At 39.0% G+C, this 27,676-nt stretch overlaps 2 protein-coding genes across 8 annotated transcripts in view; one reads left to right on the forward strand and one right to left on the reverse strand.

The window, feature by feature from the left end:
* Positions 1-27,676, forward strand: part of LOC106868740 (uncharacterized) — an 86,377-nt gene that overhangs the window by 14,551 nt on the left and 44,150 nt on the right. For 3 of the 4 annotated variants that reach the window (XM_089338360.1, XM_089338359.1, XM_089338358.1), the window contains exon 3: positions 5,100-5,495. In XM_089338360.1, coding sequence (XP_089194486.1) covers positions 5,105-5,495 — 391 coding nt within the window. In that variant the 5' untranslated portion in view covers positions 5,100-5,104. Of the gene's footprint in view, positions 1-5,099; positions 5,496-16,221; positions 16,370-27,676 lie in introns of those variants that run through there. The other variant, XM_089338361.1, reaches the window with a different exon arrangement.
* Positions 8,694-27,676, reverse strand: part of LOC106868738 (caspase-3) — a 45,478-nt gene continuing 26,495 nt past the window's right edge. The window contains exons 1-3 of one of the 4 annotated variants that reach the window (XM_089338366.1): positions 21,180-21,937; positions 11,582-12,700; positions 8,694-9,402 (exon numbers count right to left, since the gene is read on the reverse strand). In XM_089338366.1, the coding sequence (XP_089194492.1) occupies positions 11,809-12,606 (798 nt within the window). In that variant the 5' untranslated portion in view covers positions 12,607-12,700; positions 21,180-21,937 and the 3' untranslated portion in view covers positions 8,694-9,402; positions 11,582-11,808. Of the gene's footprint in view, positions 9,403-11,581; positions 12,701-15,777; positions 15,908-16,925; positions 21,159-21,179; positions 21,938-27,676 lie in introns of those variants that run through there. The other 3 variants (XM_089338367.1, XM_089338368.1, XM_089338369.1) reach the window with 3 other exon arrangements.

Genomic DNA, 27,676 nt, shown 5'->3' on the forward strand with positions numbered 1-27,676 from the left:
TATATGTATATATATATATATATATATATATATATATATATATATATGTATATATATATATATATATGTATATATATATATATATATATATATATGTATATATATATATATATATATATGTATATATATATATATATATATATATATGTATATATATATATATATATATATATATGTATATATATATATATATATATATATGTATATATATTATATATATATATATATATATGTATATATATATATATATATATATATGTATATATATATATATATATATATATATATATATGTATATATATATATATATATTATGGAGATGTACTTGCAAGCCAATGACCTGATCTGAGATTGTGTGCTGGAACGAAAACAATTGCAGCATGGAAGGTGTTTATAAGCTATTTATAAGCACAATTTTGTCAGTGAACAGGTCGCAGTCTCAAAGCGACGAAAATATTTTGACAAATTTAAATGTTGAAGTGAATCTGACGGCTTTTGTGTGTTATTTTAAATGGCTTATAAACACCTTCCATGCTGCAATTGTATATATATATATATATATATATACATACATACATATATAGGCTTCTTTCAGTTTCTGTCCTACCAAATCCACTCACAAGGCTCTGGTTGGGCTGATGCTATAGTAGAAGACACTAAATTTATTTTGTATCGTTTCATTTGTCTTGCTTGCTTACATTCTGGTGTTTGCTGAATTTTCATGAGAACAATCTTTTCTTAGTGGTCAGACCATATGAGGTCTACATCTAGCATAATGGATGTCCACTTAGTGATCATCCCTCTTCTATCATCATCATCATCATCATCGTTTAACGTCCGCTTTCCATGCTAGCATGGGTTGGACGATTTGACTGAGGACTGGTGAAATCGGATGGCAACACCAGGCTCCAATCTAATTTGGCAGAGTTTCTACAGCTGAATGCCCCTTCCTAACGCCAACCACTCAGAGAGTGTAGTGGGTGCTTTTACGTGTCACCCGCACGAAAACGGCCACACTCGAAATGGTGTCTTTTATGTGCCACCCACACAAGCCAGTCCAGGGGCACTGGCAACGATCTCACTCGAAAATCCTACGGGAGCCAGTCAGGCGGTACTGGCAACGGCCACGCTCAAAATGGTGAATCTCATGTGCCACCCGCACAAGAGCCAGTCCAGGGGCACTGGCAACGATCTTACTTGGCTTGCCGGGTCTTCTCATGCACAGCACATTTCCAAAGGTCTCGGTCAGTAGTCATCGCCTCGGTGAGGCCCAATGTACGAAGGTCTTGCTTCACCACCTCAGCCCAGGTCTTCCTGGGCCTACCTCTTCCACGGGTTCCCTCAACTGTTAGGGTGTGGCACTTTTTCACGCAGCTATCCTCATCCATTCTCACCACATGTCCATACCAGCGCAATCGTCTCTCTTGCACACCTGAACTGATGCTTCTAATGTTCAGCTTTTCTCTCAAGATACTTACACTCTGACGGGTATTGACATTGACATCACACATCCAACGGAGCATACTGGCTTCATTCCTTGCGAGCTTACGTATGTCCTCAGCAGTTACAGCCCATGTTTCACTGCCATGTAGCATGGCTGTTCGTACGCATGCGTCATACAGTCTACCTTTTACTCTGAGTGAGAGTCCCTTTGTCGCCAGCAGGGGTAAGAGCTCTCTAAACTTTGCCCAGGTTATTCTTATTCTAGCAGCTACACTTTCAGCGTACCCACCCCCACTACTAACTTGGTCGCCCAGATAGTGGAAGCTATCGACTACCTCTAGTTTTTCACCCTGGAATGAGATAGAAGTTGTTTCCTGTTTGTTTACAGTCTTTATTGCACCTGAACATCTGCCACAAACAAAAACTAACTTCCTAGTTAACCTGCCTTTGATGTTGCTGCACCTCTTATGTGTCCATAGCTTGCACTGGGTACATCTTATAGAGTTACTACCTACTCCTTTTCTACATACTGAGCAGGGCCATCTACCTGAAGGGGTTTGTGTTTTATCTACCTTCCTACTTATTTTGGTTTTAGCTAGGTTGACTCTAAGGCCCTTCAATTCTAGACCTTGCTTCCACACCTGAAACTTCTCCTCTAGTTCTGATAGTGACTCCGCAATTAGGGCAAGGTCATCAGCATAGAGGAGCTCCCAGGGGCAACCTGTCTTGAACTCCTCTGTGATTGCCTGGAAGACTATGATAAATAAGAGGGGGCTGAGGATGGAACCTTGGTGGACCCCTACCTCTACTCGGAATTCATTGCTGTACTCATTTCCAACCCTCACCTTACTGGCAGCATCTCTGTACATGGCTCGCACAGCTCTCACTAACCATTCTTCTATCCCAAGTTTCCTCATTGACCACCAGATAAGGGATCGGGGGACCCTGTCAAAGGCTTTCTCCATGTCAACGAAAGCCAGGTACAGAGGTTTATCCTTAGCTAGGTATTTCTCCTGCAGCTGTCTCACTAGAAATAAGGCATCGGTAGTGCTTTTACCTGGCACGAACCCAAACTGCATCTCATCTAAATTGATTCGCTCCCTAATTAGTTGGGCTATGACCCTCTCTGTAACTTTCATAATCTGATCTAACAGCTTGATGCCTCTGTAATTATTTGTATCTAAAGCGTCACCTTTACCTTTGTAGCAGTTGACTATGATGCTGCTACACCAGTCATTGGGTATGACTCCTTCGTGTATCACCTGGTTCGTAATACGGGTGACTAGGCTATAGCCAACACTGCCAGATATTTTGAGCATCTCTGCAGTGATTCCTGATGGGCCGGGGGCTTTCCCGGTCTTCATATATATATATTGAAAGGTTTGGAGGTGATGTACAGGAATTATATATTAGAAAAAATAATAATCAGGTACTCAGATGTCTGGATGGTTGTATATTTACAGATTTTTATTCATATATCACAGGTTTTATAAATTAGCGCTTTCACCTAGTCTTGTAGGGTTTTCAAATTTTGATTTCACCTCGAGAAGCTGTCTCTTTTTATAGTATTATTGAATGTGTAGGGGTGGAGAGAGAGATATATAGGATAGTAAGAGAGGGTGAGAAATGGAGGGAAAAGTGAGAGAGAGAGTGTGTGCGTTTTTTTTTTGTGTGAGTGTTTTTGTGTTGGTGTGTGTGTTGGTGTGTCAATGGGAAAGAGAAGGAAAGAAGAAGAAAATTGTGTTTACAACTGGTCAGTTCTTTCAATGACAAGTTTATTCTTGGCCTTTTAAAAGAAATGGCAAAACCAGTGGCATTGTTTGGAAGAAAGTTGTTTTTCAAAAAAGTTTTTTTTGGCATCATTGTCCAGTGGGAGAAGTGTGTGGGTGTGTTTTTGTGTGTGTATCTGTGCGCATGCGCATGCGTGTGTGCTTGTGTATCTGAAAGGAGTGTCAATGGAAAAGAGAAGGGAAGGAAGGAAGGAAGAGGAAGGAATTGTGTTTACATCTATACAGCTGGTTAGTTCAAAAAAGGTAGGAGAGAAATATGAGAACCTAGGTAACTGGGTTCAATTCTAGTTGGTACAAAAATGTCCCACTGTCTGGGTTTCTTGCTGTTTTTAGGCTCTGTTGTTCCAAAGTTGAAGATCCTAGATGGGTTTTGATTTTCATGTTTTCAGCCATTCAGTTTGGGTGGGAATCTTGTTATGAAGTATTTTTCCATATTTTTTTCCTGAAGGAGGTGTCATTCCTTGGGCATTTATAGAAGGGAATGATCTTAAATTTTCCTTCTCCACATGCTTCTAGGTGTTCACTCAGTGGAATCTTTTGTAGTTCTTCCTGTCGGACATGTTGTTGGTGGATTCTGGCTCGTTGGCATAAAGAATTTCCAGTTTCGCCTATATAATTCTCCTTGCATGTGGGGCAGGTTATGCAGTATATTATGTTCCATGTGTTGCAGTTCATGTTGGCATTTACTTTGAATGTGTGACCACTCTTAAATTTTATTTGTTTGTTCCCCTCTATATATTTGTAGATGGGGTTACTGCAGGTTCCACATCTACCATCTCCACACTCATTTATGAAGAATTTGGTTTTATTCTCTGATGAGAATTTTGCTCTTGTTAGGTGTTTTTTAAAGTTTTCATCTTGGCGTTTATGCAATATTTGTTTAGTAGGTTTCCCATTTTGGGGCTTTGTAGGATTATTGGTAGGTTTGAGTGTATAATGTGAAACATGTTGGTGATTGTAGGGTTGTGTGTGTTTATGAAAGGGATGATGTTTTCTTGTTTTTCTTTTTTGGAGTTCTGAGTTGTGTGATGTCCAGTTTTATTGCTCTTGCGATTCTGTTTTCTATTAAGGTGAGTGGGTATTTTTGTTCTAGTAGGAAGTTTTTAAGTTCCTCTAGTCTTATATATATATATATATATATATATATATATATATACACACACACGTATGCATACACACACACGAATAAAAACCAGCACAAGAGCTAAGTGAACTAAAATAAAGATTGAAGTCTGAATTGTGAATCACCAAACTACTTGCTATTCATATTAAGTTTTGATTGACTGAGGCTAAGAATCTACAGTTGGTCTACTAAACAGTGTATTGGATTACAATTTATATCCCATCTTTGGCATTTTACTGTATCAACCTTAGTGGTAATTATGTACTATGCAATTTACCACTATAAGAAGGAGCAGTATTATAAAATTGTTGAATGTATTGTATTGAGTTCAAATCCTCTGATATTCCTGGATAAAGTATATCTACGACCCAGTCTGTAACTTATTGGTTTCACTAACTCATTCCAACTAAAATTAACATTTGATGCTTCAAAGGTGGTGAGCTGGCAGAACCATTAACATGCTGGGCAAAGTACTTCGTGCCATTTTGTCAGTCTTTATGTTCTGAGTTGAAACTCCGTTGAGGTCAACTTTACCTTTCGTCCTTTTGGGGGTCGATAAAATAAGTATCAGTTGTGCACAGGGGTTGATGTAACTAACTTATTCCTACCCTGTGATTGTTGGCCTTGTGCCAAAATTTGAACCCAATATTTAATGTTTCAAATGCCTGGAGAGAGATTTTCAGAAGAGAAACAATCTCCTGCTACCAAGCAAGTTATACGTATTTTTTATTTTGTTTTCACAGATAAAATGGAGCAGAGAATTATCAAAATAATGCAAAAGAAAAAATCCACAAAACATAGAGCATTTGGAGTTACCCATCAATCCACTTTAAAGGCATTACATCGGTTGTCAAGCAAATCTGAAGGAGACCTTCAAAGAAGACAAACAAATATACAAATAGCGGATATGCAATTTGCTAATAATACTGAAGATGTTGATTCAACAAGCAATATATCTGATACAGATGATGTAATGATAGAAAATTTTGAAAATGAACAATCAATGATAAGCGTACAACAAAATTATAGTCAACCAGAATTTTTTATAATTGAAAATTCAGATGAACCCATCAATTTAGCATACAGAATGTCAAAAGTAAAATTTAAGGAGAGTGCTGAACAGATCATGGAGAAGCAAGGTAAGATATTTAAGTACATTTATTTATGATTTGCACCATTCAGGGTGATAAGAGTAACACAAGTGGTAGAATGGCATATCAAATCAAAATACTTTGCAGTATTTGGTTATATTTATTTTATCTTCTGAGTTCAAATCTTACTGAACACAGTTCAGTTTTTGCTTTTCCTTATTGCAGTGTCAAAAATTAAGGGCCAGTCAAGCACAGTGTGCTAAAGAGATTGATTGACGTCAATCTTTTTATTATTTCCCTCCCTAAAAGTTGTGTTTGAAATCATTATTTGTATTATATTAGGGCAGCAGAAGATAGAACTGGTTGGAATACAGCTTTCATGCCCTCTGATATTTAGTTACTTTATGATCTGAGCTTAAAATTTCTTTTTGAGGGTTTAAATAAAATAAGTACCAGTAATATACCGAGATAATTTCAAGCAAACTGTCTATTTTGTAGATGTGTCATCTTGTGCGTATAATGCAAGAAATCATTTACATGTACAAAACTTTTAGTTTATTAATCTTTCTTGAAGAATTTTTAAGAATGCTTATGACTTACACAGCTAAATAGGAAACATTCTTTCATATGTTTCCTTTAAATGACTAATTCTTTATATCGTTGACAGTGTCGCAAAGAGACTGGCCTCAACCTGTCGATATCAATTTTTTTCCGAAGAGGATGTTCTCAACATTTATTAAAATAGCAATTCTCTCCCTTGTATTGAACATTTACAAATTTATTGTTTAGCCTAAAATGAAGGCTGGGTAAAACGACCTGTGGTCTTATTTCATCCAACATGCCAATTTTTTTACGTAATGCGTGATGCTAAAGATTCCATCATTTGGTAAAAAAATAAAATTTTGTCCAAATGTAATATTTCAAGTAGTAAATATTTTCCACCTTCCTCAATGAATGAAGCTAGAGAAATTAACAGTCTCATTACACTCTTATAATTTTGTTTAGAGTTCTCAACCATTTTTTTTTTTTTATATAAGGTCCCCTTTGATAGCTATTTTATTCTGGTGGACTCTTCTATCCATTTGATGTTTAAAAAATAGTTTTATAGAAACTTTTTTTCAAAATCCCTACACTAACATAGGCACAGGCATGACTGTGTGGTAAGTAGCTTGCTTACTAACCACATGGTTCCAGGTTCAGTCCCACTGCGTGGCATCTTGGGCAAGTGTCTTCTACTATAGCCTCAGGCCGACCAAAGCCTTGTGAGTGGATTTGGTAGACGGAAACTGAAAGAAGCCCATCGTATATATGTATATATATGTATGTGTGTGTGTTTGTCCCCCTAGCATTGCTTGACAACCGATGCTGGTGTGCTTATGTCCCCGTCACTTAGCGGTTCGGCAAAAGAGACCGATAGAATAAGTACTAGGCTTACAAAGAATAAGTCCTGGGGTCGATATGCTCGACTAAAGGCGGTGCTCCAGCATGGCCACAGTCAAATGACTGAAACAAGTAAAAGAGTAAAAGAGAAAGAGAGTAACAAACTAAACTATATCTCTTCCTCACATTTCTTTTCATGCACCGTGCTTATCTCTCACTCTCCGATCCTGTCTTCACGGCACTGCTCATTGTTTCAGTGCTATCTTGTAGTCCCTCACCCTCTATATACCCAGGTTTCCACCAGTCACTGCATTACTCTTGGCCTCATACTTCTTTGGCAATACCCTGTGGCTTATATTATGACCTCTGTTCCTTGAGGGTATGCCCTGACACCTGCCACCATCTACCTCTCTCTTCTTTTACCATCCCATTTATGTTCTGATTCCTGTTCTTTGTGAGTAGGCCCCAGCACTTTGTCACCATCTCTCTCTTCCCTCAGGCTGAATAACCAGGTATCTCCTTTACAACAGCACACCTGTTTCTGTCCTCATTCTTGATCACTTTCTCTCTCTGGCTGGGTAACCTTGCACCTCCTCTACAAGATACTTATTTCTGTCTCTGTCAAACTAACCTTTCATCATCTGACACAAGATCACCTCCTCCCATGGCCCCCTCTCTTCTTAAAGGATCTTTGCCTTGCAAATTATTTAGTGACTCTGCTAGTGTTGGTGCCACATGAAAAGCATCCAGTCTACACTGTAAAGTCGTTGGCATTTAGAAGGGCATGCAGCTGTAAAAACCATGCCAAAACTGGCTTTCCCTGTGCTTGTGCCACATAAAAAGCACTCTGTCCATTCTGCTGTAAAATCCATGCCAAAACAGACACAGAAGTTTAGTGCAATCTCCTGCCTAGCCAACTCCTGTCAACCCATCCAATCCTTGCTAGCATGGAAGGCAGACATTAAACGACGATGATGATGACAACATTAATTTGTGTAGGCTGAACTATGTAAAATGTTAGAGAAAGAAACCTAGCGGCTTTGCAATATGTACTAAAAGATACATGTAAAGCAAAGTTTTTTTTCTTTTGTGGATGCTCAGTTTACTATTTTGTTGCATGAACCACCACCACCCCACCCCAATCTCATATGGAACATGATTGAGAAACACCGGTTTGCATGACTGATCAATTCTGGAAAAGGAGGGATTAGCAAAGGAGGGGTCAGCCGCATTTAAGTGGCAAATATACTTCACCTTGTCGTGCAGTTACTGTTAATACCTCGTTCAGAGATTTAACATTGCTTGTTTTCACTTTTTCGAGATCAGTGAATATTTTGACTGGAAAAAGTATATACGTATTTGCATCAGGACATCTTTCGCATCGAAGATCGGTGATTGTCGTACGCTGAGGACAGGTAAATACCCAGAAACTTGAGTCTGTGTGTATCGCAGATCAAGATGGGAAGGATGACTTCCCTTTGCAAATACAGACAGGACACAGACGTGTGTCAATAGCCAGCTGGAGGAGATGTTCTCCTGGGGCTAAAAGCAACAGTAACATCCACCCTTATGGGTCAGTCGCATTTAAGTGGCAAATATACTTCACCTTGTCGTGCAGTTACTGTTAATACCTCGTTCAGAGATTTAACATTGTTAGCAAAAAATACTTATCTGTTAAAGAAAACTGGTAGTACCACAATTACTCTGAAGCCAGAATTGCTTCCAGCAACCAGGCTAACCAAACAATTCGACCCTTCACCTGCATAGCATGTCACATGTGGTACTTGCTGATTTTTACACCATTAAATGTATAACAATTCTTTCATTATAACAAATTATGTTTAAATAATTAATAAACAAAACAGGTTGTTTGTATGTGATTGCTCTGTTTATTTGCTTTACTTCACAAGATGTAATATACAGGGGTGGACAAAATAGGTATATAGTTGCTTAACATGAGTAACATGTTCATTTCTCTACTTCTTTTTTTATGGATGATCAATATGATCAGAAAGACTTCATTTCTCTACTTCTTTTTTTACGGATGCTCAATATGATCAGAAAGACTTCATTTCTCTACTTCTTTTTTTATGGATGATCAATATGATCAGAAAGACTTCATTTCTCTACTTCTTTTTTTACGGATGCTCAATATGAGCAGAAAGACTTCATTTCTCTACTTCTTTTTTTACGGATGCTCAATATGATCAGAAAGACTTCATTTCTCTACTTCTTTTTTTACGGATGCTCAATATGAGCAGAAAGACTTCATTTATCTATTTGTCCGCTGCTGGATGCTCCTACTTGGCGAGCTTCTATCAAACTGTCCAATCCACACCAGTATGGAAAGGAAAGGTAAAAGTAGGGCAATACAGTCGAGTGATATGAGAGATATTTTTTTTTATTTCTGCATTTGTGTTTTATAGTTGTTTAATGTGAATGCAAAGTTTTTACAGTGACTAATACACTGTTAACTCCTTTGGTGCATAGCAATTTGCTCAGATTTTAGGACAGTTTCTGATATTCTTCAATATTTCCTGCATCTTCATTCATTTTCTAACCACATGATAAATATCTGAAATTAGAAATAATTATTATACAAAGAATTATGTGTATATATGTGTGTGTGTATATATATATATATATATATATATATATATATATATCATCATCATCATCATCATCGTTTAACGTCCGCTTTCCATGCTAGCATGGGTTGGACGATTTGACTGAGGACTGGTGAAACCGGATGGCAACACCAGGCTCCAATCTAATTTGGCAGAGTTTCTACAGCTGGATGCCCTTCCTAACGCCAACCACTCAGAGAGTGTAGTGGGTGCTTTTACGTGTCACCCGCACGAAGGCCAGTCAGGCGGTACTGGCAACGGCCACGCTCGAAATGGTGTCTTTTATGTGCCACCCACACAAGAGCCAGTCCAGGGGCACTGGCAACGATCTCGCTTGAAAATCCTACGAAGGCCAGTCAGGTGGTACTGGCAACAGCCACGCTCAAAATGGTGCATCTTATGTGCCACCCGCACAAGAGCCAGTCCAGGGGCACACTGGCAACGATCTCACTTGGCTTGCCGGGTCTTTGCACGCACAGCACATTTCCAAAGGTTTCGACAGCTTGATGCCTCTGTAATTATTTGTATCTAAAGCGTCACCTTTACCTTTGTAGCAGTTGACTATGGTGCTGCTACACCAGTCATTGGGTATGACTCCTTCGTGTAACACCTGGTTTGTAATATGGGTGACTAGGCTGTAGCCAACACTGCCAGATATTTTGAGCATCTCTGCAGCGATTCCTGATGGGCCGGGGGCTTTTCCTGTCTTCATACTCTTAATTGCTTTATCTACCCTGGTACTATCAACTCGGATAGCTGGTCCCTCTGTTGGGTCGACATACGGCAGGCTCTCTTTCTCCCATTCATTCTCTTTATTAAGCAATCTATCGTAGTGGCATCTCCAGACCTCTTTCTTTGCAGCCTCATTTAGTGCAAGCATACCATCATCCATGCGAACACATTTCTCTCCTACAACATCACTATTCTCTCTCCTACACTGTCTTGCAACACAAAATACTTCGAGTCTTTGGTCCTCACGGCGCAGAACATTGGCAAATCTTTTCTTATCTGCTTCCCCTCTGGCTAAATAAACCTGCTACCACCGTTCTTCCAGTCCTTCCAAGCCTGTTTCTTTTGTCTAATAGCCCTGTCTACCTCCTTGTTCCACCACCACGTTACTCTGGGTCGAGAGGGGACCTTACACCAGCCACAGATCTGGCTAAATAAACCTGCTACCACCGTTCTTCCAGTCCTTCCAAGCCTGTTTCTTTTGTCTAATAGCCCTGTCTACCTCCTTGTTCCACCACCACGTTACTCTGGGTCGAGAGGGGACCTTACACCAGCCACAGATCTGGTCGGTGGCTCTCAACAGGTTGTCCCGCAGAAATCTCCAATTGTCTTCCACATTGTATGATGCTATATCCCCTTCTATTTCATCAAATGCTTCAAGTAACTTGTCTCTAAGTCTCTGTCCATTTGCAGGGTCTTTAAGCTTCCACACCCTTCTCCTCCAAGCCGGTCTACTTCTGGGCACCCATTTAGCCTTGATCCCGAAGTCGCTAACTACTAATCTATGTTGTGGGGTACATTCTTCGCCAGGGAAGGTTTTTGGCATTTATAAGCCGCCCTCTTTCCCTATTTCTGGTGAGGATGTAGTCGATTTGGCTAGAGTGTCTGCCGGAGCGGTAGGTGACTAGGTGACTGGCAGGTTTCCTGAAGTTGGTATTGCAGACCATAAGATCGGTTGCATCACAGAACTCAGAGAGAGAGAGAGAGAACAAACTGTAGATTGGGTTGTAGGTATTTGACACCTATTTCTAGCACTGGTGATGGTCATTACCAGTAACCCTTAACTATAATTATATCTTTATAATTATATATGTAAAAAAAGAAAAATTAAGGCTATCTTTTGTTTTGAGTCGACAATTTATAAACAGACTTCACTAATTTCCGTGAGCACATGCTGTTTTATCAGCTGTGTGTTGTCTTGTCAACTGTGTACTTGTTGTGTGTGTGTGTGTGTGTGTGCCTGCATGCTTGTTCTTGTGTGTGTGCATGCTTGTTCGTATGTGTGTGTGTGTGTGTGCATGCATGCACATGCTTGTTCTGTTTTTATGTATTTATGTGTGTAGAATGTAGATATAACAAAAACACTGTCGCATTTTAAACTTGCATATATGTTCTTACCTGCTTTATCATCATCATCATCATTGATTAACATCCGTTTTCCATTCTGGCCTGTCATTAGCATAGAAGCACTCCCAGGGCGCTTCTATGACTTGAATTCTTCTGTTAAGCCCTGGAGGACTATAATGATGAAGGAACTGAGGACTGATCAATGGTGAACCCCTCCTTCTTAGAATTCGAGTGGAAAATTAACCACAGAAGATTGGAAATGAGGGGTACCATTGAGGTTATGAGAACGTCATTTTTTTTGTTAAAGTTGAAAGTATAGAAGGGGCATTAGTAAATGTTCTTAAACCATTGTTCTTGGACTTAGAAACAATGAAGTTATTGACTTGCATTAGAATATATTGCAGTTCCAGCTTTCTAAAGTTCTTCAGGCTGTTGCTTAATATCTCAATAAAACCTCCAACTCTCCTCTCAGAGTTTACAGTACAAGAGGAAATAAGGAAATCTTCAGATAAAGAAATCATTGGAATTGTGTAATCACTATACAGTTGTGAATTGTGTGCACTGTTTGCCAAAGTATTTGCATTTTGAATGAAAAATAATTTAGGTTTGTCAATAAGAGTTGGGCATTTGTTGGGGAAAAACATTGGTAAAAACTCTGTTAGGGAGACAGTATCATCAGAGCATTGAATAGTACCAGGCTGTGGTCCTCGGGTTAGAATAATACAAATAAAACAAGCACATTTTGAATGGTCCAGTTTGCTCACATCGTTAAATATCTGTCTGAGGTCACCAACCTTCAAGTTGTTCCGAGTGATTACTTTAAATCCATACATCTTAAGTGTATCTGACATAGAATGTACCTCCTCTCTCGAGATTTCGCAAGCATTACCAAATGACAATACTTCATTGTTAATGACTAGAGCATAGCCTTTTGTAAGATAGTTCATATTATATATTAAATCCACTGGTGAAAAAGATATATCATGTCCATTTAAACTGACTTCATCTAGATTGCGGTCAACAGGTACACTATCTGTATATACTTTTTCGGTTCTTTGAATATTAGCAGATGACATGGTTGTTTTTTCTGTTAGCTGTTATAAATATATGTAAATAAATCCAGATATTTTTTGTAGTTTGAGATGGGTGCAGATTCAAGAAGGGGCTCAGCTACAAAAGAAAAAAGTGAGAAGCATATTTTAAAAATGAATTACAAAATTTGAAAACAGTTAATCATTTGTATAAATCAAATATTTCAGTTTCCAGTAATATGCTACTTAGCCCTGATTCGTTACAGTGTTCTTCATCCTTGAAGACAATACTTTCAGTGGGATAGACACTACATTATTATAACTTACAAGACCTATCCAAATATTAGGTTTTATAAAATTCATATTATTTTGATTTTATATACATCTTCATAACATTGTTTCATTCTGTTACAAGTTTTTTCTTTGTGTATGAACAACAATGAGTTGGTTGTGATTTTTGATAAAACAAAAATTTATTCTTTTTGTACACAAAAACAGATATTGTTGTTACTACAAATGACAAAACATTGAAAGACTTTTGAATGTTATCGTTCTTGGTGTAGTTGTAGCAGCAGATAAAGTGTTGTTACTTGCTTTCCAGCTACTGATTTCTACTGGCTTTCACCCTCCAACTGTTCATTGCTTTTGTATTGTCAACTGCAGTCTGCCACCTTTGGCTTTCTCCTACAGTGTCTGTCAATACCTTCTGTGTTGCATCCCAAAAGCTCTCTTTTGGGATGCAGCAGAGTCAAAATTATACTGATTGATAGGCTCAAGTATGTTGAATTTATACCGATTGATTGGGTTCAGAAGTAAGCATGGTAAAAGACGAAAGTTGTCTGTTCCACACAAAACTGTGATCAGTCAGATTTTGTTGATCATGTGGTCAATACGCTAGTGAAATGTGAAATTGGGTGATTACTGAATACTCTCATTACATATGATAATGATGTAGATCAGCTGTCAAACTTATTCTGCCATGAACCTTTATATGATTTTCCAAAAATCACAGAATCCGTACACATATTTTTAGGGGTGATTTAAAAAAAAAATTGAAACTGTAGTGGAAATATATATTCAGTACCAGGTGTGAAACACTTTCAAACTTGGGACACTGGTAGAATGTGTCATACAAAACAACTTTTTCTCTTAGTCTTCTTAACAAAAAAATGTACATCGCAAGTTATTTCATGTTAAAGTTGTCGTATTTCTGTAATTTCAACCAATCACTGACGTCTATTCAGCTGAATACAGTCAGTGCTGTCCGGTCATAAAAATGTTATTCCCTGTGACATATTTCATCCGGTTTAATCGTAATTTATACGCATATATTGTTTATATAATAAATTACGCTGTGCGTATCTGTGTGTGTATATTTTTCCCATAACCTCACTCATAACCTTAACCCTAACCCCAACCCTAACCCTAACTCTAAAACCCGAACCCTAACCTAAACTAGAGTTTGATTTGAAGAAGATTTGGCTGTTATTTCTAGGAAATGAAGCACTTGGTGGAGGTGCATTAATAATTCTTGTAGCTCCAATAACAAGTGCAGGCAATATTCAAGTATTTTGATGGCTTTTCCCCCTTTGTTTACGAACAGTCTAGTTAATCGGAAATGTCAGAACTAACGGGGATTAATACCATATACACCGTCACAGCAGTTACTTTTATTCAACAAAATATACAAGTATACAAAGTTTGAAAGTGTTTCGGTACCAAAAACACTACATAAAAAATGTTGCCCGTCAAATCACAAAGGTCCCTAGGTGTTGATATGGCTGTGTGTATATTATTACAAGAGTTCATATTAGAGATGAAGAATAAATTCAAAAACTATATATTTAATTTACTGGTCGATGATGATACATAATCAAAATGTAGAATCTAGTTGAATGAAGTAATCTATGCAAGAAAGTTCAGAAATAGGAAATATAGAAATAACAGCGAAGTGATGGCTTTCAGTCATGTGGCCTAGAGAAATAGACGGACATAGCAATGACGTAATCGACTAAGAAGCGAAGAGCAGGGTTAGCAAGCTGTTTTTATTAATGGAACGCGAGACATTCTGGAAACTTCCGAGAGAAACGCGAAGCTTCTTGAATAATTAAGAATCACGTCTCATGACACACATGCCTAAAAAAAAAAAAACTTAGTGAAGGGAGGTTACTCTATACACCTTCTTGCAAGGGAGATCATTAAACTATTTAGCTACATAGACCACTACAAAACTTTGGGAAAAAAAGACAAAAAAAGAGCAGAGTTTCAGATCAGGACACCCGCATAAATTAGATTTTCTGATTTGACGGGGATTTATCCAATTTTTTTCACCTCCCACTCTAGACCGATCTGGGGGGCACTATACACTTAAAAACACAGTAAAAAAAAAAAATTCCAAATATTTTCAAACGAAAAGGTATGTGGTTTAAGGGAAATTTGGCTGTTGTTTCTAGCACATCCCACGACCACCTTCCTCGTTTCTTTGTCACTCTCACATGTACTCTTTTACTTGTTTCAGTCATTTGACTGTGGCCATGCTGGAGCAAATCGACCCCAGAACTTATTCTTTGGAAGCCTAGTACTTACTCTATCGGTCTCTTTTGCCGAACCGCTAAGTTACGGGGACGTAAACACACCACCATCGGTTGTCAAGCGATGTTGGGGGGGACAAACAGACACACAAACACACACACACACATATATATATATATATGACGGGCTTCTTTCAGTTTCCGTCTACTAAATCCACTCACAAGGCTTTGGTCGGCCCGAGGCTATAGTAGAAGACACTTGCTCAAGGTGTCACGCAGTGGGACTGAACCCGGAACCATGTGGTTGGTAAGCAAGCTACTTACCACACAGCCACTCCTACGCCTATGTATTGATGTTTCTCAATATTTTTCTCCCATGAACACATTTGTGATATTAAAAAAATTTTTTTTTTTAATTTATGATGTTTTCAATCCCCACCATTTTATAATTTCAAAATACTGGAGAGCCAAAGATTTCTCACATGGTTTTTAAGGGTGTAGTACCAAAACAATTGGCCAAAATCGGTCCGGAGGGCTCCGCGGGAAAAAAATTGTAAATTTTCAAAAAGATTTTTTCTGACAAAGATGCTCCCCACCTCCCACAAATCATTTCGAAGGCCGTGATGACAAAAAAGAAAATAGGGCGGGGAGGAATCCTCGTCAGAAGAGAGAAAATCCAACTTACGTGAGCGTCCTGATCCGAAGCTCGGAATTTTTCATATAGAAAAGGAAAATCCGGCACTGTCATGCTATTAGCCGATATACATTAAGTGCCGACTACATAAACAAACGATTCTGAAACAATTCTATCGGTGATAGGGTTAGGGTTAGGGTAAAACAGCAAATTTAAAAAGAAAAAAGCAAATAAAACGAAGAAAAAAAAAGAAAATGAAAAAGCAAATTTAAAATGAAAAAAGCAAATAAAACGAAGCTATGGCTTAATCAGCCAAAGGAGTAAATGTAAACAACTGAATACTTGTCAGTGATTGGTTGAAATTATCGAAATAAGACAATTTTTTACATGAAATAAATTCGAATACAAAAATATTTTTCTGTTCTATAACACAAAATAGATAAGTATACGAAGTTTGAAAGTCTTTCGGTACCAAAAACACTACGTAAAGCATTAATGAAAAATGTGGCCCCCGTTTTAAAAAAGATCCAATCCAACTTATGTGGGCGTCCTAATCGGAAAATCCGCCATTTCATTCATTTTTTTTTTTCTTCCATAAAACGATGGAAAAAATCCTCGTCAAATCGGAGAAAATCCAACTTAGGTGAGTATCCTGATCCGAAATTCCGCCAACATATTTGGAATTTCTGTTATCGAAAATATTGGGATGAGGAGAATAAAGGGCGGATATGGGGTAGGTGTTCGCTGTTCGACATCTCCATTTGTTAACATCGAATGTATACAAATAGATATTGAATGTCCTTGATCTCTTCGGCAGAAGTAAAACATCAATATTTAATATGTACATATTTATAAACATTGCCTTTGTAGTTACAGGTTAGTTGGCTCAAAGTATACTACAACTGTAAAACGTCTTCAAAAATTAAAAATTCCTGGGAGAGAGGTGGATTTTTACAAGAATGCAGGTGTTCACTTTCCAACCAGATCTCTTGGAATTCATTCCCACTACGTTGCATATTGGGCAACTGTCTTCTGTCGTCAGTCAAAAATTCTGTTGTCAGCATAATTAATTTCGTGATTGGTTTGTATACACAATTTAAATGACGAAAATTAAATCGATATCTGCGTTGTACGAAATAGTAGTGTGAAATAAATCGAATGACATAAAACGAAAGGAGAATAATCAGAAAAATATTTACCCTAAATTTTAAGCAAAAATATTTTTAGTATTCGATTCAGTTATCGTTTAAATTTATTCAAATACCGCCCGCAGTATTTACTCTTTGTTGTATATATATTACTTATGAAACTTCCTCTCCCACCACGATGACGTACGAATTCCAGTCAAAATTTTTGATTTCTATTTTTGGACGTATGCGTGGCTGCCTCGACAATTTTCTCGACGTCTAAGACATGCGCACGTCGATAGCGTTGGCTATCGTAGATCGTTACAGACCTGACCATCCGAACGTTCCAGAGTGGACCTAGATGAGCGGCGACGGAAGGTTCAAGTCTTACTTGGATAGAATAGTGATAAGGACTGGAGATAAGTTTAATTTTAGCTGTCCACAGCTCGTTCAAGTAGCTTACACTGACCATAGAATGGTCAAGTGTACACTGGATGTTGATAGTACAGTTAAGAGAGGAACTGGCTACTGGAAGCTGAACAAGTCTATTTTGACTTGCGAGGCATACCGTAGCTGGATTAAGGGGTTAGTACAGAGGGCGTTAACCGGCGCTGTGGTTAACAACCGATGGTGGTTCGCCCTCAAGAGAGCCATTCGTTTTGAGTCTATTAGGTTTACCCGTCAGCTAAGACTAGATAAGGCCAGAATAGAAGGGCAACTAGTTAAGGACCTAGAGACGTTGAGGTTGGGCTTTTCCGCTTTTTGTGGAAGGGAGGAAAGCCACTCGTGAAACGCTCTGTCTGCTACCAGAAACCGCTAAAGGGTGGGCTAGGGATGTCTTGGCTGAGGATGCGAAAATTCGCGTTAAGGTTGAGGCACCTTTGGCTTTACCTGGATGGAGAGCAGGTGTGGTCACCGCACGTCCGGTTCTACCTTCCGCAATTAACGTCCTTAACGGACGTTGGTAATTGGATCAAGCAGAGACCTAGGCTGGGGAACTGGCAATTGGAGTGCCGACAGGCACTTCAGCTACTCTCTCGGGCGGGCAATGCCGGCAATAGGAGTTCCACCGCGGATTTTTATAGCGGGTTAGTGGGATCGAAGTCGGAAGACGCCTTGGAGGAGACCCTGGGCTACGATGAAAATCAGTTGACCAATCTGTTCAAGAGAACTTTCGGGCCGGGGTATCTGGACAATTACCAGAAATCCCTGGCTTAGCAGTGCTTACGTGCGGCGTTACCTGTTCGTGATAAACTGTCAAGGCACGGAAGTGCCGTATCGCCGACATGTCCGAGGTGCGGGCGGGACAGGGAAACCGTCTTTCACGCATTTGTGGAATGTCCGGAATTAACGAGACTGATAGTTTTCGCAGAACAACTGTTGTCATCGATGGGAAGAGTACAGCTATCAGCTGAATCTATCATCGAGATGGTGCCGCCTCCTTCCCTCAACAGGGAAAGGAAGGCTTGCTTTTCCTGCGTAGTAGCCATACTGAAAGAAACAGTATGGAAGACGCGTGTAAGAGGCATAGTGACGGATACCTTTGTATCTGGTCAGGGATTGGTTAACTTTTTTTGTTACCACCTCAGTAGTAAGATCAAGCTGGAGAAGAGGTACCTGTCACGAGACAGATTCATGAGAAGATGGAAGCCTGTGACGAGGAAGCTGGGAGTGTTTGGCACCAGGTAAGTGGAAGCCAAAAACAAGGGAAAGAAAAAGCAAGGGGTCTACCCTGGTGGTCGGATGCCTATCCTTCAGGAAAGCCATTACAAATTGCATCTGTAATGAGCAATGCTTTAATCGAACATTGTAAATATAATCAAATTATTATTGTATATTTAAAATTGTAAATATTTAATCGATACAGCTACCTCACCCCTTTTATGTTTGTCTGAACTTGTTCGTCCTCTCTTTGTAATGCCTTTATGGCAAATATTTATGAAATAAAGTAGCTATAGGCGCACCCGATCTAGAACCATCGAGGTGCTTGAGTGAAGCACTGAGTCTGGTCGGGTGGTAAGGGGTAAGAGGACTAGTGCCTCATATTGAAGGGGCATGTGGCCCATAAAAAGTAATGTGTAAGATGCCTCAGTTCAAGGACTTAATGAGGATCTTTTTGGTTTGACGGGCAACACTTGTTTTCTTAACGAAACACTTTCAAACTTGGGACACTGGTAGAATGTGTCATATACATCTTTTTCTCTTCGCCTTATTAACAAAAAATTGTACATCGCAAGTTATTTCATGTTAAAGTTGTCGTATTTCTGTAATTTCAACCAATCACTGACGTCTATTCAGCTGAATACAGTTAGTGCTGTTTTGTAAACAATAAATTTTTGCCGGTGTCAAGAGTGTTATTCCCTGTTTAATTATATCATTATTCCCTAGTAAGGTGTTAGGGTTTGGGTTTTAGAGTTAGGGTTAGGGTTAGGGTTAAGGTTATGGCAATAATAATCATAACCCTAACCGTAATCCTAAAACTAACCCTAACTCTAAAACACTAAAGCTAAAACCAGTACAAACGCACGAACGATGTCATAACTAACAGTGACAAACGAAATATGTACCGCTGATAGTTGTTGACAACGGATAGTTGTTGTTGACAAACAACGGCACTAATTTTATTCAAGGGGAAAGATCCCATGACACCGTTGTTTACATTCCACGGCGTAATTATTTTCACCTCAATAGACGTCAGTGATTGGTTGAAATTACCGAAATACGACAATTTTTTTACATGAAATAACTTCGAATACAAAATTTTTTATCTGTTCTATAACACAAAATATACAAGTATACGAAGTTTGAAAGTGTTTCGGTACCAAAAACACTACATAAAACATTAATGAAAAATGTTGCCCGTCAAACCAAAAAGATCCCTTAATGATATTGTGAAGAGGTTTATAGCCTCAATTTGTAAATTTGTTTAATTTATAAAAGAACAATGTTTTAGAGAAGCAGAGTTCGGCGGGCGGCTTCTGTCTTCTCCCATTAATATCATCGTGTTTATCATTCATCTCATCTCATTAATGTCTTCGTCCAGCCCGCAGCTATTCTATGTACTGCCCTCGTCGCAAACTATGTCAATAAAAGTAGCTATAGGCGCAGGAGTGGCTGTGTGGTAAGTAGCTTGCTTACCAACCACATGGTTCTGGGTTCAATACTGATTTTTGGCAATTTTCCGGAACCTCCGTATCAGACGTGTATTTGATGGACTATATGTAGAGATGGACTATATGTAATCTGAACCTTTCCCCCCCTTATTTATTAATTTTTTTTACGGAATCCCACGTTTTAGGCTATGGAGATTCCGATTCTGAAAAAAAAATTTTTGAAAAATTTCAATTCCCCCACCACCACCAAGCAGGCTATTTACATGCTAGAAATAACAGCCAAATCTCACAAAACTAGTGTTAGGGTTAGGTTTAGGGTTAGGGTTTGAGTTAGGGTTAGGTTTACCCTGTGGATCTATATAAAACCGGGGAGGGGATCGAAATTTTGAAATTGAGAGTTTTGAAAAATTTTTTTCAAAATCGGAATCTCCATAGCCTAAAACGTGGAATTCCGTAAAAAAAAACAAAATTTAAAAGTGGGGGTATACCCAGATTACATATACTCCATCTCCACCTTTTTGGCAATGTCATAAATAACAGAGGACAAACGAAATGTAACCGCCGATAGTCGTTGCTAAATATAACCAGTAAATTTACTCAGCTAAATACAAGTCATTGATTGGTTGAAATTACCGAATAACAACTTCGTAAATAGAAACTTCTCTCAAAAACGCTAAGAGTCAAACATATTTTATATGACACATTCTACCAGTGTCCGAAGTTTGAAAGTGTTTAGTTACAAAAAATTAATTTTTCGATCTGCCGATGAAAGGGAAAAGATCAAAGAAAAAAAAAACGTGGTCTGTCCCGTTTCTGTAGAAAAAAAAACCCAAAACACAATCGAAGCAGGGTGCGGTAAAATCCACTCCTGAAAGGTAGAAAGAAGAAAAAAAATGAAAAGCGGTGTGTTTTCCATGTCTTTTACCTCCAACAAACGCGGAAGTACTTGACGGCCGTTGAATCGGGAAGAGAGGTTTTTTTGTATACGTCTCTTCTCCGTTCGTTTGCGGAATTTTTGTTTTTTTATCTTTCGTTTTGACCATTTTTTTTTGTTTCCGAATAATATTGTATGCATGTCCGCACATATGACAACACACCCCTTCACTCACTCCCACCTGAAATGATGACAATAAACCTTGTTTTACTTAACTTCGTCTTGCGACTGACTCGATAAAAATAAAATAGAATTACAGTTCTATTTTTGAATACTCACTTCGTTTCGGTGGCCTCCATGCGTGTAAATTAAGAAAACATAAACTAAAATCCGTTTAAAGTAATTCCTTTAGTATTTTGAGCAAACAATCGTTTGATTCCTGAGTGTAATTTTTCAGAGAAACGACATCGCACATAATTTTAGGTCACTGATAATTGACGTTCGCAATGTACACGCACATGCGCATTCTTTTTTTTAGAAACGTTTGTATGTATGTGAGTGTATGTGTTATCTTCGATACTAGTACGCAACAACATCCGGTCGTCGTGCGCACGCTTACTGATTACATTACCGGGTACTACTCAAGCAGAGCGGATCCGAACGCGCAGTCATGTTACTGAAAGATAAGAAAAAATTAGGTGGACTGAACCACGTTGTACAAGTGGATGAAAGCCTGCTTTTCAAGAGGAAATATGAGGTTGGCAGAATGGTTGAAAAGTTTTGTGTGATAGGCTTTTACGATGTCACTCAGAAAAAGGGCTACCTGCAACATAGAAAGGCTGAAACGTTAGAAGCTGCAATCATTGAAAATGTGGAGCCAGGAACTACGATTTTCACGGATATGTGGCCCATTCTGGTCACCTATAAAACGTAGACTGAAATATAAAAGTGGATCATGTGGTAACATGAAACGGTCACATATTGATGAGCCAATGTACCGTGATTATTACGATATGAAGTGTGGGAACACATGTATTCATTTGCACGCGCGCACTTTTCGTAGGATCGACCACTCACGACTAGCTAGCGCGACTGCGCGTTCGGGTCCGCTCTGCTTGAGTAGTACCCATTACCGTATAGTGCGTTTGTTTTAAATTACTTGAAAATATGAAAAGACAACATTAAATAGAAAAAAAAAAATTAATGGCCCACTAAACTCAAACCTTCTCCCCCTCAGATGCATACAGTTCTCAAACTTTAAACACATAAACACACTATACGATCATGTAATCAGTATAGGGAGGAGATACGCCAGTGGAGGTGCGCTTCACAACGGAGGAGGAAGCAAAAAGCACTCTACAGAGGCAATAAGGACAGAGGAATGGGTGCTCTTGCCTTCGTACTGCGGCAAACGTGTGGCCAAGGTGCGAGTGAGTAAGGTGCCATCCGAACTGAAACTTTAAATACATAAACACACTATACGATCATGTAATCAGTATGCGTGCGCGCAACGACCAGATGTTGTTGCGTAGGAAAATGTTTTTTTTTTTTAAATGAAATTTTATATAAATACCCTTCAAACAGCATGCATTATGGTTATAAAGAAATTTGTGGGTAAATTTTTTTTTCGAAGGTGTAGGGAGAGGACTCTGAAAAATTCACAAGATCCAAGGTTTTCGCCCATAACTTTGAGGAAAATAAATATCTTTTAATGAAGTTGTATATGAATACCTTTCAAGCGACATGCATTATGCATACCTTTTGTGTGGTAAACCCTTTATTTTTGTTCAGAAGAAAAAAATCAGTAGAGGACCCCAAAAAATGCGTTTTTGAAGGTGAGGTGCAAAACTGCAATTTAGCCCTCTAAAACGTAGGAATCTGAAAAAATATTTTCAAAAAAATGCCATTTGAAAGGTATTTATATAAAATTTCATTTTAAAAAACCCCATGTTCCTCAAAGTTATGAAGGAAAAACTCAGATCTTGAGAATTTTCTGACTACCCCATTGCTTTCCGCACATTTTGTTTTCATATTCGTTTTCCTACACATTTTTTACACCCGTTGCACTAGTTTTTTTTTTTTTTTTTCGTTTCCAGGTAATATTCTAAACATTAACCAAAGATACCCATTATGAGGGAAAAAATCAGATCGTGTGAATTATCCCAAAATCCTCTCCCCACCCCTTCAAAAAACTTTTTCCCCACAAATTTCTTTATAATGGTAATCTGTGCCATTTCTATAAAATTTCAAATATATATATCCATTTGCCTGAAAGTTGTGAGGGAAAAATTGGATCGTGTTCATTTATGCAAATTTTTTATTATTTATTCGTCTTCTACACATTTTTTTACACCTATAAGATTGAATTTTAGGGGGTTTTTTGGGTGACTGGGAGTTAAAATAAACATTAATCCATAGGTTAAAGTAAACATTAACTATATATGTATAGGCCGGTTTATGGGATTACCTTAAGTTTCCCATCCATAAAGGGTTTAGCTTTATGGCATATTATCAGATTCCAAAACCTATTGGATCAAGATGTCTTAAAAATATGGAGAACAAAATACCTCACTACTCAAAGGTTACAATGGTGATTTCTCCCTTGGCTATCAACTTCTGGCTCTGCCACAATCTTATGGGCTCTAAAAGGCTTGCAGGATTCTCCTAAGATGTAAACATGGCCTGAAAATCTCCATTCTGGAGTTAGGAAATCCTTTAGAATTATCGCCTGTTCAGCTATGCATAATTTGCAATATTTTGTCCCATTGATGTAGGGGTCTGGGTACTTGAGGATTTTCCATGAGATCAAGTATGGAATTCCATTGTCTCTCAGTTGCCAGTCATGTTATGTATCTCGTTTCTGGAACTCCGGTGGGCATATGTATCAACCAGTTTTGCTGTTGTTGCTGTCACTGTTATCGTTGTTGGAGCTAGGACTGCTGGTGTTGGCGTTGCTGGAGGTGGTGGCGGTAGTAATGGTATCAATGGTATTGCCACTACCAGTGATGGTGAAGGTGCTGTTGTCATTATTGTGGTTCATGCATACATATGAGGGGGATACCCATAAGAAACCAGAATTTTGCAATATTATTTTACTCACTTAGTTTTACATGTTTACACTTTTATCACTGTCAAAGTATTCTCCACTTGAAGCAGTGCATCAGTCCAGATGCATTTTTCCACTATCCAAGACAGTCCTGGAACTTTTGCGAAGTGATGCCTTTTAATGCTTCTGTTGTTTTCTCCTTCACCTCTTCAAAACGTTTTCCTTTAAAAACTTTTTATCGTTTGGGAGAACAGAAAAAGTTGCAGGGAGCAAGATCGGGCTAATAAAGAGGCTGGGTAAGCAAGGTCATGCCAGTTTTGGCAAAAAACTGTTTCACATTCAAAGCGGTGTGCACAAGGTGCATTGTAATGATGAAACCACCACTCTTCACTTTGCCACAGGTCAGGGCATTTTATTCTCATCACGTCTTGCAAACTCTTCAGAACTGCCAAGTAGAATATCTGGTTAACAGTTTGGTCAGGAGGAACAAATTCTGTAGACAATTCCTTTCACATCAATGAAACAAATCAGCATCATCTTGACATTGGACCTTCATTTGATGTACTTTTCATGGTTGTGGTGACATTGAATGTTTCCATTGACTTGATTGCTGCTTCATTTCTGGGTTGTAGCCATAGCACCAGCTTTCATCACCAGTGATGACCTTCAGAAAAAGATTCAGATCAACTTCCAACTGTCTTTTCAGTTCATGACATGTATTCAGTCGTGACTACTTTTGATCTCCCATGCGCAAGCGAGAGACAAATTTTATTGCAACTCTTTTTATTTGCAGTTACTTGCTCAAAATTCGTTGGCAGGAGCTCCAGGACACACCAGTCATATCAACAAGTTCATCAATTGTTCAATGACAGTGCCCCAAGACCAGTTCATGAATTTTCGTGATGTTTTCATTCATTTCGGAGGTCAATGGTCACCCCGAACAAGATTGGTCTTCAGATGACAAGTGACCATTCCCAAAGCATGAAAACCACTCGTAAACTTGTGTTTTGCTCATGGCAATGGTCTTGTAAGCAGTTTGGAGCATGACAACTGTTTTGACTGCCATTTCCCCAGCAGAAAATAGAATTTCCTTTGTTTCAGCCATCACAAAAATTGACAAAATTATCTTTTACATATCTTTTTTAAATCACATGCATACGTACACACTGTCAAACACATACACACTCATTCTATATTGTAAATCCATAGTTATGCTCCAGTTATACTGTTTTTTACATAGAGTGGTGTACAAGACAATTACCTATTTTCCTTCATTGTAGTAAATTTGACATAGTTGCTTCCAGTAGCCATTATAAATTCATTATTGATAGGTTTAAACTTGCTACTTTCATCATAGTTATTTCTGGCTACCTAAAATAGCTATGATGAAAATAGCATTAATTTTCCAGGTTATTCAATTTCTCTCAACTGATCAATGGACCAATTGAGTAAACCTATCAATAACGAACCTATAACAACTGGAAACAACTGTAAGTCAAATTTACTACAATAAAGGAAAATATATATATATATTGAAAAAGTGCCACACCCTAGCAGTTGAGGGAGCCTGTGGAAGAGGTAGGCCCAGGAAGACCGGGGATGAAGTGGTGAGGCACGACCTTCGAACATTGGGCCTCACTGAAGCGATGACTTCTGACCGAGACCTTTGGAAATATGCGGTGCGTGAGAAGACCCGGCAAGCCAAGTGAGACCTAAATCTAAGGCCTCAGCCAGTCCACTTATGTGTACCTTCCTTCATTGGACACTAAACTCCACTTGCAAAGACCTGTTGAGGCAAGTGAAATCGAAATTGAGTTAAATTGGACACTGAAACTCCACTTGCAAAGACCTGTTGAGGCAAGTGAAATCGAAATCGAGTTAAATTGGACACTAAACTCCACTTGCGAAGACATGTTGAGGCAAGTGAAATCGAAATCGAGTTAAATTGGACACTCAACTCCACTTGCGAAGACCTGTTGAGGCAAGTGAAATCGAGTTAAATTCGAGGACTGGCACCCATGCCAACGTCGTCTCCTTCATTGGATACGAAACTCAACTTGTGAAGACTTATTGGGGCAAGCGAAATTGTGATGGCACCTGTGCCCAGCGTCGCCTTTCTGGCACTTGTGCCCGCAGCATGTGTAAGGACTTTCGAGAGAGATTGTTGCCAGTGCTCCTGGACTGGCTCCTGTGTGGGGGGGACATAAAATACACCATTTTGAGCATGGCCGTTGCCAGTACCGCCTGACTGGCCTTCGTGCCGGTGACATGTAAAAGCACCCACTACACTCTCTGAGTGGTTGGCGTTAGGAAGTGCATCCAGCTGTAGAAACTCTGCCAACTGGAAATATGCTGTGCGTAAGAAGACCTGGCAAGCCAAGTGAGACCTAAATCTAAGGCCTCAGCCAGTCCACTTATGTGTACCTTCCTTCATTGGACTCCACTTGTGAAGACTTGTTGAGGCAAGTGAAATCGAAATCGAGTTAAATTCGATGACTGGCACCCATGCCAACGTCGTCTCCTTCATTGGACACGAAACTCAGCTTGCAAAGACTTATTGGGGCAAGCGAAAGCGAAATCATGATGGCACCTGTGCCCAGCGTCGCCTTTCTGGCACTTGTGCCCGTGCCATGCGTAAGAACTTTCGAGCGAGATCGTTGCCAGTGCCCCTGGGCTGGCTCTTGTATGGGTGGCACATAAAAGACACCATTTCGAGCGTGGCCGTTGCCAGTACCGCCTGACTGGCCTTCGTGCGGGTGACACGTAAAAGCACCCACTAAACTCTCTGAGTGGTTGGCGTTAGGAAGGGCATCCAGCTGTAGAAACTCTGCCAAATCAGATTGGAGCCTGGTGTAGCCATCTGGTTTCACCAGTCCTCAGTCAAATCGTCCAACCCATGCTAGCATGGAAAGCAGACGTTAAATGATGATGATGATGATGATGATGATATATATATATATATATATATATATATATGACTTATCTCATATATTAGGATGTTCTGAAAGCAATTGTGTTTTTTCACCACTATGTAATGTAAATCAGTCAATCACCTCAGAGCCAAGGTCAAATGGGTGGGAACTGTCTAGAAATAGAATATAATCTCTTCTATCTGGCAGTGTGCCATTCATAGTTATTTTGGTAATTAACCTCATGGAGGATAAGAACTTTATGAAACAACATATTGATCATTGTATGAATTTCAAGAGAAAAGTACTGCTATAAAAACAACGAAAACATCCGTGAAGTGTATCCAGATAAAGTGAAAGCTCGTACATGTCAGCTGTGGTTTAAAAGGTTTGAAGATGGTGATTGTAACATATCTGACAAGCTTCACTCTGGAAGATGACCCACTCTGAATGATAACCTTTTGAATGAGACTATTTATTGTATTGGATCCACATCAAAGCACCATGTAGCACAAAAATTTAATATATGTCATGTCCAACTATCCACAGACATCTCAAGCAAATTGGGAATTTGATTTCCACATAAGCTTACACTTGAGAACCGAACAACACATTCCATCATCTGCAGCAGTCTTCTAACCAGAAGTAACAGCCTGTCATTTCTGCACTGCATTGTTACAGGTGATGAAAAATGAGTTTTGCATCACAACAGAAAACAGAAAAGACAATGGTTATCATGTAATGAGAGGCCAGTGCCAGCACCAAAACCAGAGCTCCATCCACAAAAGTCCTTGCTCTATGTTTGGTGGAACATGAAAGGTATCATCCATTACGAGCTATGGGAACATGGAAGCTCTATCAATGCAGATGTCTGTTGCAAA

This window comes from Octopus bimaculoides, chromosome 20 (genome assembly GCF_046866305.1).
Source record: "Octopus bimaculoides isolate indiv1 chromosome 20, ASM4686630v1, whole genome shotgun sequence".
Taxonomy (NCBI): Eukaryota; Metazoa; Mollusca; class Cephalopoda; order Octopoda; family Octopodidae; genus Octopus; species Octopus bimaculoides.